Source organism: Chelmon rostratus, chromosome 11, assembly GCF_017976325.1.
Source record: "Chelmon rostratus isolate fCheRos1 chromosome 11, fCheRos1.pri, whole genome shotgun sequence".
NCBI classification, from domain to species: Eukaryota; Metazoa; Chordata; class Actinopteri; order Chaetodontiformes; family Chaetodontidae; genus Chelmon; species Chelmon rostratus.
The window spans coordinates 882,444-895,419 of record NC_055668.1 but is presented as its reverse complement, the minus strand read 5'-3'; the positions used below and the strand labels follow the sequence as shown (position 1 = coordinate 895,419).

The 12,976-nt window shown below is 42.6% G+C and overlaps 1 protein-coding gene across 1 annotated transcript in view; it reads left to right on the top strand.

Annotated features, from left to right (window-relative positions):
* LOC121614222 (coiled-coil domain-containing protein 85A-like) overlaps positions 1-7,741 on the top strand; it is a 60,622-nt gene extending 52,881 nt beyond the window's left edge. The window contains exon 4 of the mRNA XM_041948036.1: positions 7,537-7,741. Within this exon, the coding sequence (XP_041803970.1) occupies positions 7,537-7,741 (205 nt within the window). The remainder of the gene's footprint in view (positions 1-7,536) is intronic.
* The last annotated feature ends 5,235 nt before the right edge of the window (positions 7,742-12,976 follow it).

Below are 12,976 nucleotides of genomic sequence, written 5' to 3'. Positions count from 1 at the left end.
ATTTTGGTGGAGTAAGAAGAAAAATTATATTGACTGTGTAGCTTAAAGCAGCTGAAAACGAACAAGAAAGAAGAACATACTTTATTAATCCCTCATTGGGAAATAATAATGCGGTCGTTGTGCGTCGTGTCGTGGTGAAGAAGGAGCTGAGCCAAAGGCAAAGCTCTCGAATTACCAGTAAATCTACGTTCCTGCCCTTACCTATGGCATGCATTAGTTAGGTGAGATATTAGAGTGACAGGGCTTCCAAACTGCTGGCACTCCAAGGAGTTAGGTGTTTGGTGCCTTGCCCAAGGGCACGTTGACAGTCTCCAAGAAATGAACTGGCACTTCTCCAGCTACCAGTCCCCATTCCGTCCTGTGGTCCATGCTCGACTTGAACTGGCCACCCAGTGGTTCCCAAGCCAAGTCCATACGACTGAGCTATTGCTGATCCTTTAATTATAATATTAAATATTTATGAATAAATTAAGATAAAGGTGGGAAAAACATCAAGTATTTTTCATAGAGTGCTGCAGAAATGAGTCCTATAACCTGGAAATGCCACTTCGGTTTCCTGAGTCTCAAAGTCAGTGGGTTTTTTTAAATAGATTTATGCTTCAAAAATCATGAAAATGGTGTTTACTTCTGACTAAGTAAAACCTGTAAGTATCCTAAACTTTTGTTTGCCACTGAGCTTATTTTCTGCAATGCTCAAAAATCGAATGGAAAGATTCCATTGGTGTTTTGTCGAGGGAACCAGGAAGATTCTAACTGCTGTGTTGGCCTACAAAAATACATAATCCCTGCAGTAATCTATTAAGAAACAGTCAAAAACTCTGCATCATCAGGAATTTGTGGGTGTGGTTTTAGCTGATTTGATTAATAGTATCCTGGCAGTCTGAGCAAACAACCCTAAACCTGTCCTCAGTTCATCTAAATTTTTTATTCAAATGTTTCTGAATTCTGATGAAATATCCAACTGAACCCCACCCACTTCAAATGAGTAAGAATAAAAACAAAATTAGCAAGTAGAGAAATCTCTAAGCTTTTTCTTATTTTGACAAAAAGTTGTACGTTTTTATAAAACCCCAAAACTCATAGTAAGAAGCTGATTGAGAAGACTGATTTTAAGGGATTTTAAGGGTGTGTGTGTGTGTGCCTGTGCGTTTGTGTGTGTGTGTGTGTGTGTGTGCGTTTGTGTGTGTGTGTGTGTGTGCCTGTGCGTTTGTGTGTGTGTGTGTGTGTGTGTGCGTTTGTGTGTGTGTGTGTGTGTGTGTGTGTGCGTTTGTGTGTGTGTGCTTGAGTGGTCACCCTGGTGTGACCCCTGCTGTGATGAATAGGTTGGAAGGTGAGCGATGGCTCAGGGTTAATATTTAATGATGAAGCAGTTCTTAATGGGAAAATAAATCAGCCTCCATTTTCAACTGGAGAAGAAGGATCCTTGCATTCTGCTGAGTACAGGCTCCACACACACATGCACAGCCATGCATCCACATTCAGTAATTGCACTGTTTCTTTCTTGTCTTTCAGCTTTGATTCCTCCTGACCATAATATGCTGCTTGATCAGATGCTGCCGTGACAACACACACCCTAGAGAGAGCAGAAGAAGGTTATTAGGAGAATGGATGGAAAGACAGATGACCGTGAAATTCAAAATCAAGCAGTGAAAGGCGAAGGAACAGATGAGAAAGGCGACAAAGAGGCAAAACACTGGAAACACTTGAACACTGTCTCTGCCCTGTCTGCTGCTGCTGCTCCTATGCACTTCCTGTGGACCACCAGAAAAGACTGAATGTCATTGTTCTGATGGGCAGATGCTCCTACCTGCGTTGCCAAAATGAAGAGAAGAAAATAAATGAGACAGCTAAGAATCTTTGTGTTGCCAACAAAATAGTCCTACCTCTTTGGAAAGATAGAAACCTGCCGAATTAAAGAAGCTGTACATGGAAGAGTAACTTCACATGCTAACACTGGAGGGTACAGCCCACTCTCTTCTCAAGCATGCCAGTTATTTTAAAACGTAATACTACATGTGACAATGGCAACTACCTGGACCTGGGATTAAAGCACAAAAGGAATTACATTACATTATTCAGTCATTATAACTGAGAGAGTAATATTCAGTTATTTAACAGAGGAATGCTGTTTCATTCCAATTTTGGTCTTATGTTTGTGGCTCTAACCATTTTTTCTGTCATTTCTTTCACATTGTACTCACCAAACTAATTGTTGAGATCTGGGAGTATGGCAGCATTGCAAGTCCAACAGGGCAAGAAACACAACATCTAAACAATTCAGTTTAGCTAGATTATCTAAGCCACTTTATTTGAATGTCATAGTTAAAGTGAGTGCCCCCCAAATTTTGATGGTAATCCCTCACTGCACATGAGATATTAGATCACACACAAAAGTGGGAAATTGTATTGACCTGCAATTGGTAGCAGGGCTGACCGATGCCAACTCATAACGGTCTACAGCAGCTAAACTTGTCATTGTGAAAGCGTCTTCAAGTCTTTCCTTTTCAGCTTTCGGTATTTGTGGCTTGTAACTGAATCTCTGCTAGTTTAAAGTTTAATTTCATTCTGACATTCAAATTTCCATCCTGACCTGAAGCAATTAGGTGATTTGTCAGTTGTGAGAAAATTAATTGACAGGTTTCTTAGTCTCTTTTTTGCTGTAATTTAAATATGTTTTGGATTTTGTTAGTTAGACAAAACTAGTGAGGACATCATGGAATGGATAGAATTTGACATTCCACAGGCAAAGTTATTTCAATTGAGAAAAATTATTGACAAATTATTGATCATGAAAATGATGATTGTTGCAGCTCTGTTTTAATGTAATGAATACAAGCCTCATTACACACTGATTCATCATTACTGATTACTCTCACAGCCACAGCAGAGCTGTCTAAAACCACAGACTTGTACTGCTGCCTTACATTAGAATTCCTTCACCACTGGCTTTAACTGTGAAACATTTTCATAAATGCAGTGTGTGGCCAAGACTAGCAAAGTTTGTTAGTGGTGCTATGAATGAAAATTGGCCTACACAACAAGATATGAATATATTTGACACTACTTTGTTAGTATAACATAAATAAAAGAAAGAAACAGCTACAGTGAGTTCATGAAATTGCTAGATACAGATGACAGTGATGACAATGCCTTTTACGTCATCATTCTGTCCTATAGAGAACTATTTGTGGTAGCTTCAATAGCTACAGTCGGTTGTATCTCAGCTCGACACAAGCATCCCCACCTAACCTGAGGATTTTTTTAAACCCTGACTAAGCACTTGTGTTTCAACCCCTATCAGATTTTTCACAGCAGAAAACTTCATTAGATCTGAAACGATTAGTCATTTAATAGCTCAGTCAATCTATATATATATATATATATACTTATATTTATATATATAGTCAATATTATATAATCAATCAGTTTGATAATGTATTAACTGTTTGTGAAAATGATCCACATTCTCAGGTTCCAGCTTGTCAGATATTCAGTTTTGGTCAGACAAAACATGACAAGATGTCACTCAATTTTTTGACATTTCATAGACCAGATGATTCTACAACTAAACAATAAACAATCAGAAAAATAATTGTTAGTTACAGCCCTTAACTTGATGAGTGCAATAGTTTTACACTCCAAACTATTACACCAAAAGCCAATTACACTCTAAAGACCTCAGATGAACAAACATTTTTTCCTCAGAGCATACAATCTGTTTGGAATTACAACCACACAGTTAATTCAAATTAACAAAGTTTGACACAGCAGTTACCAGCAGAATTAGCATTTAGCTTCAGTTTGATGAGCATAAGCAGAGAAGCTAACAAGTTTCTGTCGACATATTTGGTATGTGTAACTACTGTGTGAATTGTGTTCCTGTGTAGTTATGAGGGATTAAGCCAGTTGTTGGCTGTTGTAAGTGAAAGAGCTGCAGAGAGAACAAAAAGGGATGTGTGGGGGAATCAAATGTGTTCTTGTTTAGGGGAGGGGAAATAATTGCTGATTTTATGCTCCTTGTTCAGCTTTTGTGTCAGGGTACGTTCGTATACCAACAGTGTTACAAAATTTAAACCTTGTGAATCAGCTTTCAGCCATATATATGGTGCTGTGTGTGTGTGTTTGTCATTTTTCAACACTCCTGGGTGTCTAGACATGGACAACATACCTTGTGCAACATTTTATCACTGCATTTTAAGGAGATGTGATGTTGTAGATGCAAGAAGACACAGCAAGATCTGGACTGGATTTGTGGGCTGTACAGTGGTTATCCACCACCATTATTTTCAGTTTTTCTAGGCTTTAATGCTTCCAGGCCAAATTTAAAATCTCATTAAATCGTATATATTTTCCTTCATATAGCTTTATTGGGAAAGACGAGTCATTTCTGATTATAACTAAATAGGTTTTTTAGTCAGAGAAAAAAACAACAGCCGAGTAAATGGTGTTTTCAAAAGGAAACTGTACACATTTTCACCACGTTAATTAGGATACAACATTAATGATATACTTTACTTACATTACTAAATAATATTCAAATGTTATCATGACATTCAAGATTGCCTAGATTGAAACCAGCTGCATATTTGTTAAGTTATGGTTAAAATTACAAACTGCTTGTAAACCAAGTCTGATAATGTCTTGATCTTGGACTGACAATACTTAATGATACATTTGCAGCTCTTCACTCTAGCTGCTAAAGCAGCTACAACTTGTCCGTTCAGCTTCACAGACTGACAGAATGAGCTGCTTCACAGCTTTGAATATAGGAAATTCTTACCACTCTTCACCAATTGTCTCTCATTTTCACTTGATTACGATTGGGCTACCTAGCTCCAGGTTGTGTGTAGTGTTTTATAAACAACAAAACGACACACACTCATTTTTTTCAAACATCGAAAATAATGCAGTGTTTTTTGTTCTCCAGTAAAGGCATTTGGCCATGCAAAAATTTGCCCACACACAAATGCAGAGAGCAGACGTCAAGAAGTCATGATACCTTTTGCAATTTGAAAACAATTTTCACCAAAAAAATTATAATACAATATGGATCATTCAGCACTGCCTTCATTTAAGCCAAAACAGGTGTTGTGCTCTTAGGTTTCTAAGTAGGGGCGCCATTAAGGGGGTGCCAGGGGGAACCCTGATACAGTTCCCCCCAGCAATGAGATGCTTTTTTCACACAATAACAAGCTTCTTAATGTGCTCATGAGGGGATGACTGTCCCAACCCAAACAGGTGAGGTAATTTATGCCAGAATGTTTACTTTCTCTGGTGTTTTCATCACCAGATGAAATGATCAAGATGTGTTGTCCTATGCCGAAAATATGACATTTTAGTTGGTGCACACACAGTGGCTCACAATAATATACACTTAGAGACATGCACACATACATTATCCTGAATCCAAACTATAAGCTCTTCACTCTGTCAGTTTTTTTAGAATTAGTGACAGATGAAGCCAGACAAGGAATTTAAGTTTTTAAAAGTCAAGAGTAGTATATCTGCTTAGTTTTCTAAATATCTAACTACAGTTATTATTTTTGACTTCTTGGTATGATATAACTAATTATTATAACCAGAGATGTATGTATAAGCTAATAAAATCTTTATGTAAAAACGGTCATTGTTATTATGTGCTTTTATTTAATACACACAAAGACAGATACTGTATGCTGTAGACTGTATACTGACATGGAAATTCATTCTTAAAGCAATGGTTCAACAATTTGGGAAATACCTGCTTGCTTTCCAAGACTGAGACGAGGCGCTTGATGATGAAATCCCATGTCAGTGCGTAAAGTATGGAGCTTGAGACAGGACATGGTTTGCCTATTTCAGCATAAAGACTAGAAGCAGTGGCAAGCAACAGCAAGCTTGGCTTCAGAAGCTTTTTACGCTTCAGAAGCCACCAAGTTTAACAGACAGGAATTGGAACTCCAAGTCTACCTGCTCATTTATGCCATTTCAGCCAGGCTGCAAACATATTCAGTTCCTTTGAGTTTGAAGAGGAGGAACACAAGAAGAACTACATGGTCATTTTGAAGAAAGTGAGTTGAAGACAGGGAAGCAAGAAGGAGGAGGGCTGACGGGGGGATGCACACATTTATCGCAATGACATGCAAGAACTCCTTTGGGAGGTAATAAGGCTGAATGCTCACAGCTAGTATCTCTGTATCTCTTGTGCAGTGCTGCTCCTTAACACTGATGTGTCCTGGGTTACACCATCTGTAGTTTACAAACATCACTATACCCCCACCCTTCCTCTTACTGCACTCTGTCGCTCTCCTGTCTGCTCCCAGAAGATGACATCATAACGACATTTGTGTCCAGTGTGAGTTCAGCCATGTCTACATGAAGCACATGATACTACACTACTGGTACTCCTGCTGCAGTCTGGTTAGCGCCATTAGCATGTCAATCTTATGGGACCCATTTCACTCGAACTTCAGAAAATTAATTCTTGTCCAGACATTCCAGGAGACATTACATGCTAAGGTAAGTGGCAGACTGGGAACATAGTGGACTAAGACTTAGTCACAAGTCAGCTGTTCTTTACACTTAACAAAGGCACCCAGTCATACCATTTCCAAGTGACACGTCCTCTGAATAGTCTCTACAGTGGTACTATATTGTGCCACAGCAAAGCACATCCCATTAACCAACAATAGTCCTTAATTTGACCCTCACAGACCACATTGGCTGTGATCTGTCCCAAAACAGGAATGCAACCTCCATTTTAGCTTTATGCTTCACCTTAGCTCTCTTCAGTGGCAGATCTGATAATGTCCTTCTGTGTTCCCCCTGTGATATGATACAACTTGTGTCATGACACGTGCCATGCACGTCAGTTTTTTGCTAAGTTTCCATTGTGTGTTGTCTTTGTCTGGTTTTTGTTGCATCCTGTTTTATTTTGAAGGTTCATGTTATGTGTCTTTGGTTTGCTTTGCTTCCTGTGTTTTCCCTCCCATGTGATGGTCTGATTGGTTCCACCTGTGTGTCATTAGTGTTTCCTCCTTGTGTATTTAAGTCTGTGTCTTCCCCCCTGTCTTTGCCGGGTCTTTGTCTGCGCTAGCTTGTTGTCTTGCCCCCTTTCCATCTGCCACAGCCTCAGCCTCAGCCTTAGCCACAGCCACAGCCTTAGCCTTAGCCTTAGCCTCAGCCACAGCCTTAGCCACAGTCCCAGTCATAGCCATAGCCCCCTTTGTTTGTTTTTTCTTTTGTTGTCTTTGTTCATGTCCGTGCCATGTTCCCAGTGAGTGTTTCCTTGTATTGTCGCTAGTCCTGCCACGTTTTGTGTTTGAGAGAGTTTCTTGTGTTGTCTTAGTCCCCAGCTCCATTGTGTCTTGTGTTCATGTGTGTTCATTCCCTGTGTTGTTTCATTGTTGTGTGACTCCTTTTCCCATAGTGTGTCTTTATCATAGTTCCCAGAGTTTTGGTTTTTGTTGTATTATCTTTGTGTTTAATGAATTCGCTTATTTTTGAATCTACGTCCCCGTTGTGTCTGTATCTGGGTTCCCTCATACTTTCCCAAAGTCCCCACTTCTTGACAGAACGACCCGACCTAAGTATGAACCCAGCGGACTCAGACATAATGTCCAACTATGAAGACGTCCCTATAGATCAGACGAGGAATATATCCTGGGTGCCCAATACTGGGGACCTCTGCCGGTCCTCGATCCTTCCCCCGTCTGGAAGAAGCGCCAGTCCCCAGCCACGTTCCTTGCAGATGATGCCCTAGCCATCAAGCCACCCTCCACCCGTAACAAGCCAGCTCCTGCAAGGAGGAAGCGGAGGATCCGACGACCAAAGGTGTCGGCTAGCCAGCAGCCTACAAGTCTGCCGTCGTCTCCAGAGTCCCAGCTGCTGTCACCTCCTGTGCCACCGCCGCCTCCAAAGCTGCTGCTGCTGTCGCCGCCAGTGCCAGAGCCGCTGCCGCAGCCACTGCTGCCACAGCCGCTACCGTGGCTGCTGCCGCCGCTACTGACCCCGTCGCCAGAGCCAGAGCCGCTGTCACCGCCGCCGCCAGTGCCACAGCCGCTGCCAGTGTCAGAGCCGCCACCGCCAGTGCCAGAGCCGCAGCCTGAGCCTGAACTGCCGTCTCCTGGGCCTGAGCTGCTGATGCCGCTGCCACCGCCTCCTGAGCCAGAGCTGCAGCGACTACCTCGGCCAGAATCACAGTCCTCCTCGCCGCCGGCCTCCTGTCCTGCTGCCTTGTTGCCGGCCTTCTGTCCTGTTGCCTTGCTGCCGGTCCCCAGCCCTGCGGTCCCGACGTCGGCCTCCTGTCCTGCGGCCCCGTCGCCAGCTTCCAGCCTTGTTGGTCGTCGCCGGCCTCCAGAAGGGTTTCGCCCTCGCTGCTGGCCTCCAGAAGGGCTCCACCTTCACCGCCAGCCTCCAGAGAGTTTCCACCTTGGTCTTTGGCCACTGGCCAGACCACCAGAGAAACTTTTGCCTCAGCGTGACTTTAACCCCAGCTCCATTGTGTCTTGTGTTCATGTGTGTTCATTCCCTATGTTCTTAGATAGATAGATAGATAGATAGATAGATAGATAGATAGATAGATAGATAGATAGAAAAGAATATCTACAGCAAATGGCAGTGTGTAGAAAATAAAGTGTACCATGACTGTAAGCATAACACAGTGAAAAAAGTGAAAATTTGTGAAGTAGGGCTAAAAAGAGCAAACTATACAGAATAAAATATCAAAATAGCAAGCAGTAAAAATTATATACATAATAATTGAAATATCAAAAGTAGCAAACAGTAGTGGTACAAAGTATTGTATTTTTGTTTTTTTAGCTGTTATTGTACAGTGTAATGGCATGCGGCAGGAAAGATTTCCTGTATCCGTCCCTTCGACAGCAGAGCTGTAGCAGCCTTTGGGAGAAAGTGCTTCGCTGTCTGTCCACTGTGTGATGGAGAGGGTGCTGATCATTGTCCATGATGGATAGCAGTTTATTCAGCGTCCTCCTCTCCACCACAGTCTCAAAAGACTCAAGTCTGAGTCCAAGTACAGAGCCAGCCTTCTTGATGATCTTATCAAGTCTGTTGGTGTCGCTGGCTCTGATGCTGCTGCCCCAACATACAACAGCAAAGAAGATGGCGCTGGCAACCACAGGCTGGTAGAAGATCTCCAACATTTTGCTGCACACGTTGAAGGATCTCAGTTTCCTCAGGAAGTAGAGTCTGCTCATCCCCTTCTTGTACACAGTCTCTGTGTTGGATTTCCATTCCAGTCTGTTGTCGATAACCACTCCGAGGTATTTGTAGTCTTCCACCTCCTCCACCACCTCCCGTTTGATCCATAGTGGCTGTGAAGGCGTCTTCTTCCTCCTGAAGTCGATCACCATCTCTCTGGTCTTGCTGATGTTCAGCCTCAGGTGGTTCTGTTGGGACCACTCAACAAAGTTGTCTATCAGTGTCCTGTACTCCCCCTCCTCTCCCTCTCTTATACACCCGACAACAGCTGAGTCATCAGAGAACTTCTGCAGGTGACATGACTCAGAGTTGTACTTAAAGTCAGTGGTGTATAAGGTGAAGAGGAAGGGAGAAAGCACAGTCCCCTGTGGAGCTCCTGTATCACTGACCACCACATCAGACAGCCCGCTGCCCAGACGGATAAACTGTGGCCGGCCTGTCAAGTAGTCAGTAATCCAGGAGATCAGTGAGTCGTTAACACCCATCCCCGCAGCTTCTCACCCACTAGCAGAGGTTGAATGGCGTTGAAAGCACTGGAGAAATCAAAGAATGTGATCCTTACAGTGCCTCCTTCACCATCAAGATGCATATGGGCTCATTGCAGCAGGTAAATGACAGCGTCATCGACCCCTAAATGGGGCTGCAAACTGCAGCAGGTCCAGGAATGTCTTCACCTGTGGACTCAGCTGGGCAAGGACCAGTCTCTCCAGGACTTTCATCACATGGGATGTGAGGGTGACTGGTCTGTAGTCAGCTGGGTCAGATGGCCTTGGCTTCTTGGCGACTGGAACCAGACAGGACGTCTTCCACAGCCTCGGGACTTTCTCCTGACTCAGGCTCAGGTTGAACAGATGTTCCAGTACAGGAAACAGCTGGCTAGCACAGGTCTTCAGGATCCTAGACGTGATGCCATCGGGGCCTGCTGCCTTTCGCTGATTGAATCTTTCCAGCTGCCTCTTTACCTGGCCTGAAGTCACAGTTGGGTGGTTAATGCTGGTGTCCTCAGTGGGGGAAGGGGAGGAGGAGGAGAAGGAGGGGGGGCAGATGGAGAGGTGACAGGAGAATGCTGGGGGTTGGTGCTAGCCATTTGGGACAGTGTGGGTGTGTGGGAGGCAGGGGGCATCTGAGAGGTGGCAGGAGGTCAGCGGGCAGTGGCGTCATATGCGTCAATGGTGTTGGCATAAAGAAGATCCAGGGTTTTATTTTCTCTGGTGGGGCAGTCGATGTACTGATGAAAGTTATTTAAGGTGTTGTTCAGTGAGGCATGATTAAAATCACCTGTAATAACCATGAATGAATTCGGGTGTTCAGTCAGTAGTTTAGCGGCGGTGGAGCTGATGACGTCACAGGCTACCGCTGCATCAGCTGACGGGGGGATGTAAACAGCGATAACAATGGTGGACGTGAACTCCCTCGGTAAATAGTACGGGCGCATTCCCACAGCCAGCAGTTCAATGTCGGGGGTGCAGAGACGTTCCTTCACGCTAACATGTCCGGGGTTGCACCACCTCTCACTGACATAAAGTGCAAGTCCGCCACCCTTTTTCTTCAGACTTTTGGAAAAGTCTCTGTCTCCCCGTACCAAACTGTATCCTGGGACCTCAACGCTGCTGTCCGGGATGTGCGAGTGCAGCCATGTTTCACTGGTTTCATTGTTGTGTGACTCCTTTTCCCATAATGTGTCTTTATCATAGTTCCCAGAGTTTGGGTTTTTGTTGTATTATCTTTGTGTTTAATAAATGTGCTTATTTTTGAATCTACGTCCCCGTTGTGTCTGCATCTGGGTTCCCTCATAGTTTCCCAAAGTCCCCACTTCTTGACAGAACGACCCGACCTAAGTATGAACCCAGCGGACTCAGACATAATGTCCAACTTCTTCTTGACACCTTGAAGTCCCAGCCCCACTCTTAATCAACATTAGCTACAGAGAATGATGCTTTATAGAGTTCAGCATCCTCACTTGTGAAAGCCAAAATAGAAAACTCCTCAAAATCTGTGTCTTCGTTTCTTTTACAGTCCTCTGCCCTGTGAATTTCCTGACACTCTCTGTCTGTGTCTTGAAACTGCATACCTTTTTAATGTACCCATTCTTGTCACAGTTATAGAAATTTGTCAACTTTGAAATGGCAATCTGTAAAATGGACTAAGTGCATGTGGAGTAGTTCTTTGTTTCCTGTGGCCTCACCTTGTGAATGCTTACCGCCCTGTTTTCACTCTCAGTCCCTCTCAACTGACCTGGATCTCCATTTAACCTGAGAATAGCCACTATTGCATCAGATGTTTTGTCTTTAGGGTAACTGGGCTTCCATAAATTTCTCAATGGTCCATAGGCAGACTACTTCAGCTTCATTTCTCTTCAGCTATCTTGTTATTCTTGCTAGAACTGTTCCAGCTATGCAACGCATGCCAGCCATTACTCATTTTCTGGCTTGGGCCATTGTTCTCAAGAGTACAACAAGTATCTCTCCTTCATCTTGAGGAAAACACCATTTTTATCCTCATCAGCAGTTTCTGTCTTGATGAGGCAGATGTAGTGGTAGTGTTTATTTACTGTAAATCCCTCATTGCACATATGCATGTGGCATTTATAACCCTTAAACTCAATTGTGTTAACATAGGCATAAGTAAACATATTAACCATCAATAATTATGTGATCAATAGACTACAAAAACTGTCAAATAAAAAATAATACACAAAATATTGGCTAAAGGAAAATTAACCTCTGTTATTTTATGGCCTTGGGAAATTGTGATTCCCATCGTCTCATAGGCCCCTCAATTGTAAAGACACTTCCACCTTCTTAGCAGTATTGAATTATTGTTTCTAAAAGGCAAGCAGTTGGAATATTATAATAAAACGATGTTTGGAATGAGGATGTTTAAACAATATGCCTTTCATGAATAAAATAAGACAGGATAAGATAGGATAAGAATCATTTATTAACCCCACGGTGGGGAAATCTGCAGCAAAGGGGATAGTGCAATAGTAAGAAGTATTGGTAAAAAAGTAAGCTATGATAGATATTTACATAAGTAAAGAACATAATCAGGACTGCTGGCAGGCTATTCCATCCTCTCCACTCCCAAATTCCGGAGGTAGCCTCTGATAAAACCCCACCCTGTCTGGGTGAGCATTGTCATCTTGGAGGATAGAGTTCAGTCCCAGACTGTGGAGATATGGGATTGCCACTGGTTGCAGAATGTCATCTCAATATCTCTCTGCATTGAGATTGCCACCAATGACGACAAGCCTCTTTTTTCCAGTCAGGGAGATGCCGGCCTACACCATCACACTGCCTCCACCAAAAGATATTACGCTATGGAATAATCTAAAGTTTACCTCACAGAGCAATTTATATTTTTGATATCATAATATTCCACTTCCAGTTATTCTTGTTTCCATTGATTCCTTTTCATTTTCATTTTCATTGTCTTATTTATTCCTGATGGTGTATTATTGTATTGATTTGGCTTTTTATTATTTTTACTTTTTATTACAAAGCTATATTGTAAATAAGGCGTCTATCTCACTGTGTTTTGGCGCTACAATAAAGGTTGAACTAACTGAATAAATTTATCGCCAAATTTTTTCTGTGAATGTCTCTTCAAAGCAGAGACTGAGGTAATAGGACTGATTCTTTTTGTCTTTTTCTTTTTGAAGTTTTCCTTCTGAAAGAATGTGTCGCCCCTAATTTTAATCAGTGGTAACTACAGTATTCAATTGAAAACAGTCATTTCCCTACCATTCGTACATTCAGTCACACGTTGCAGAGAACTC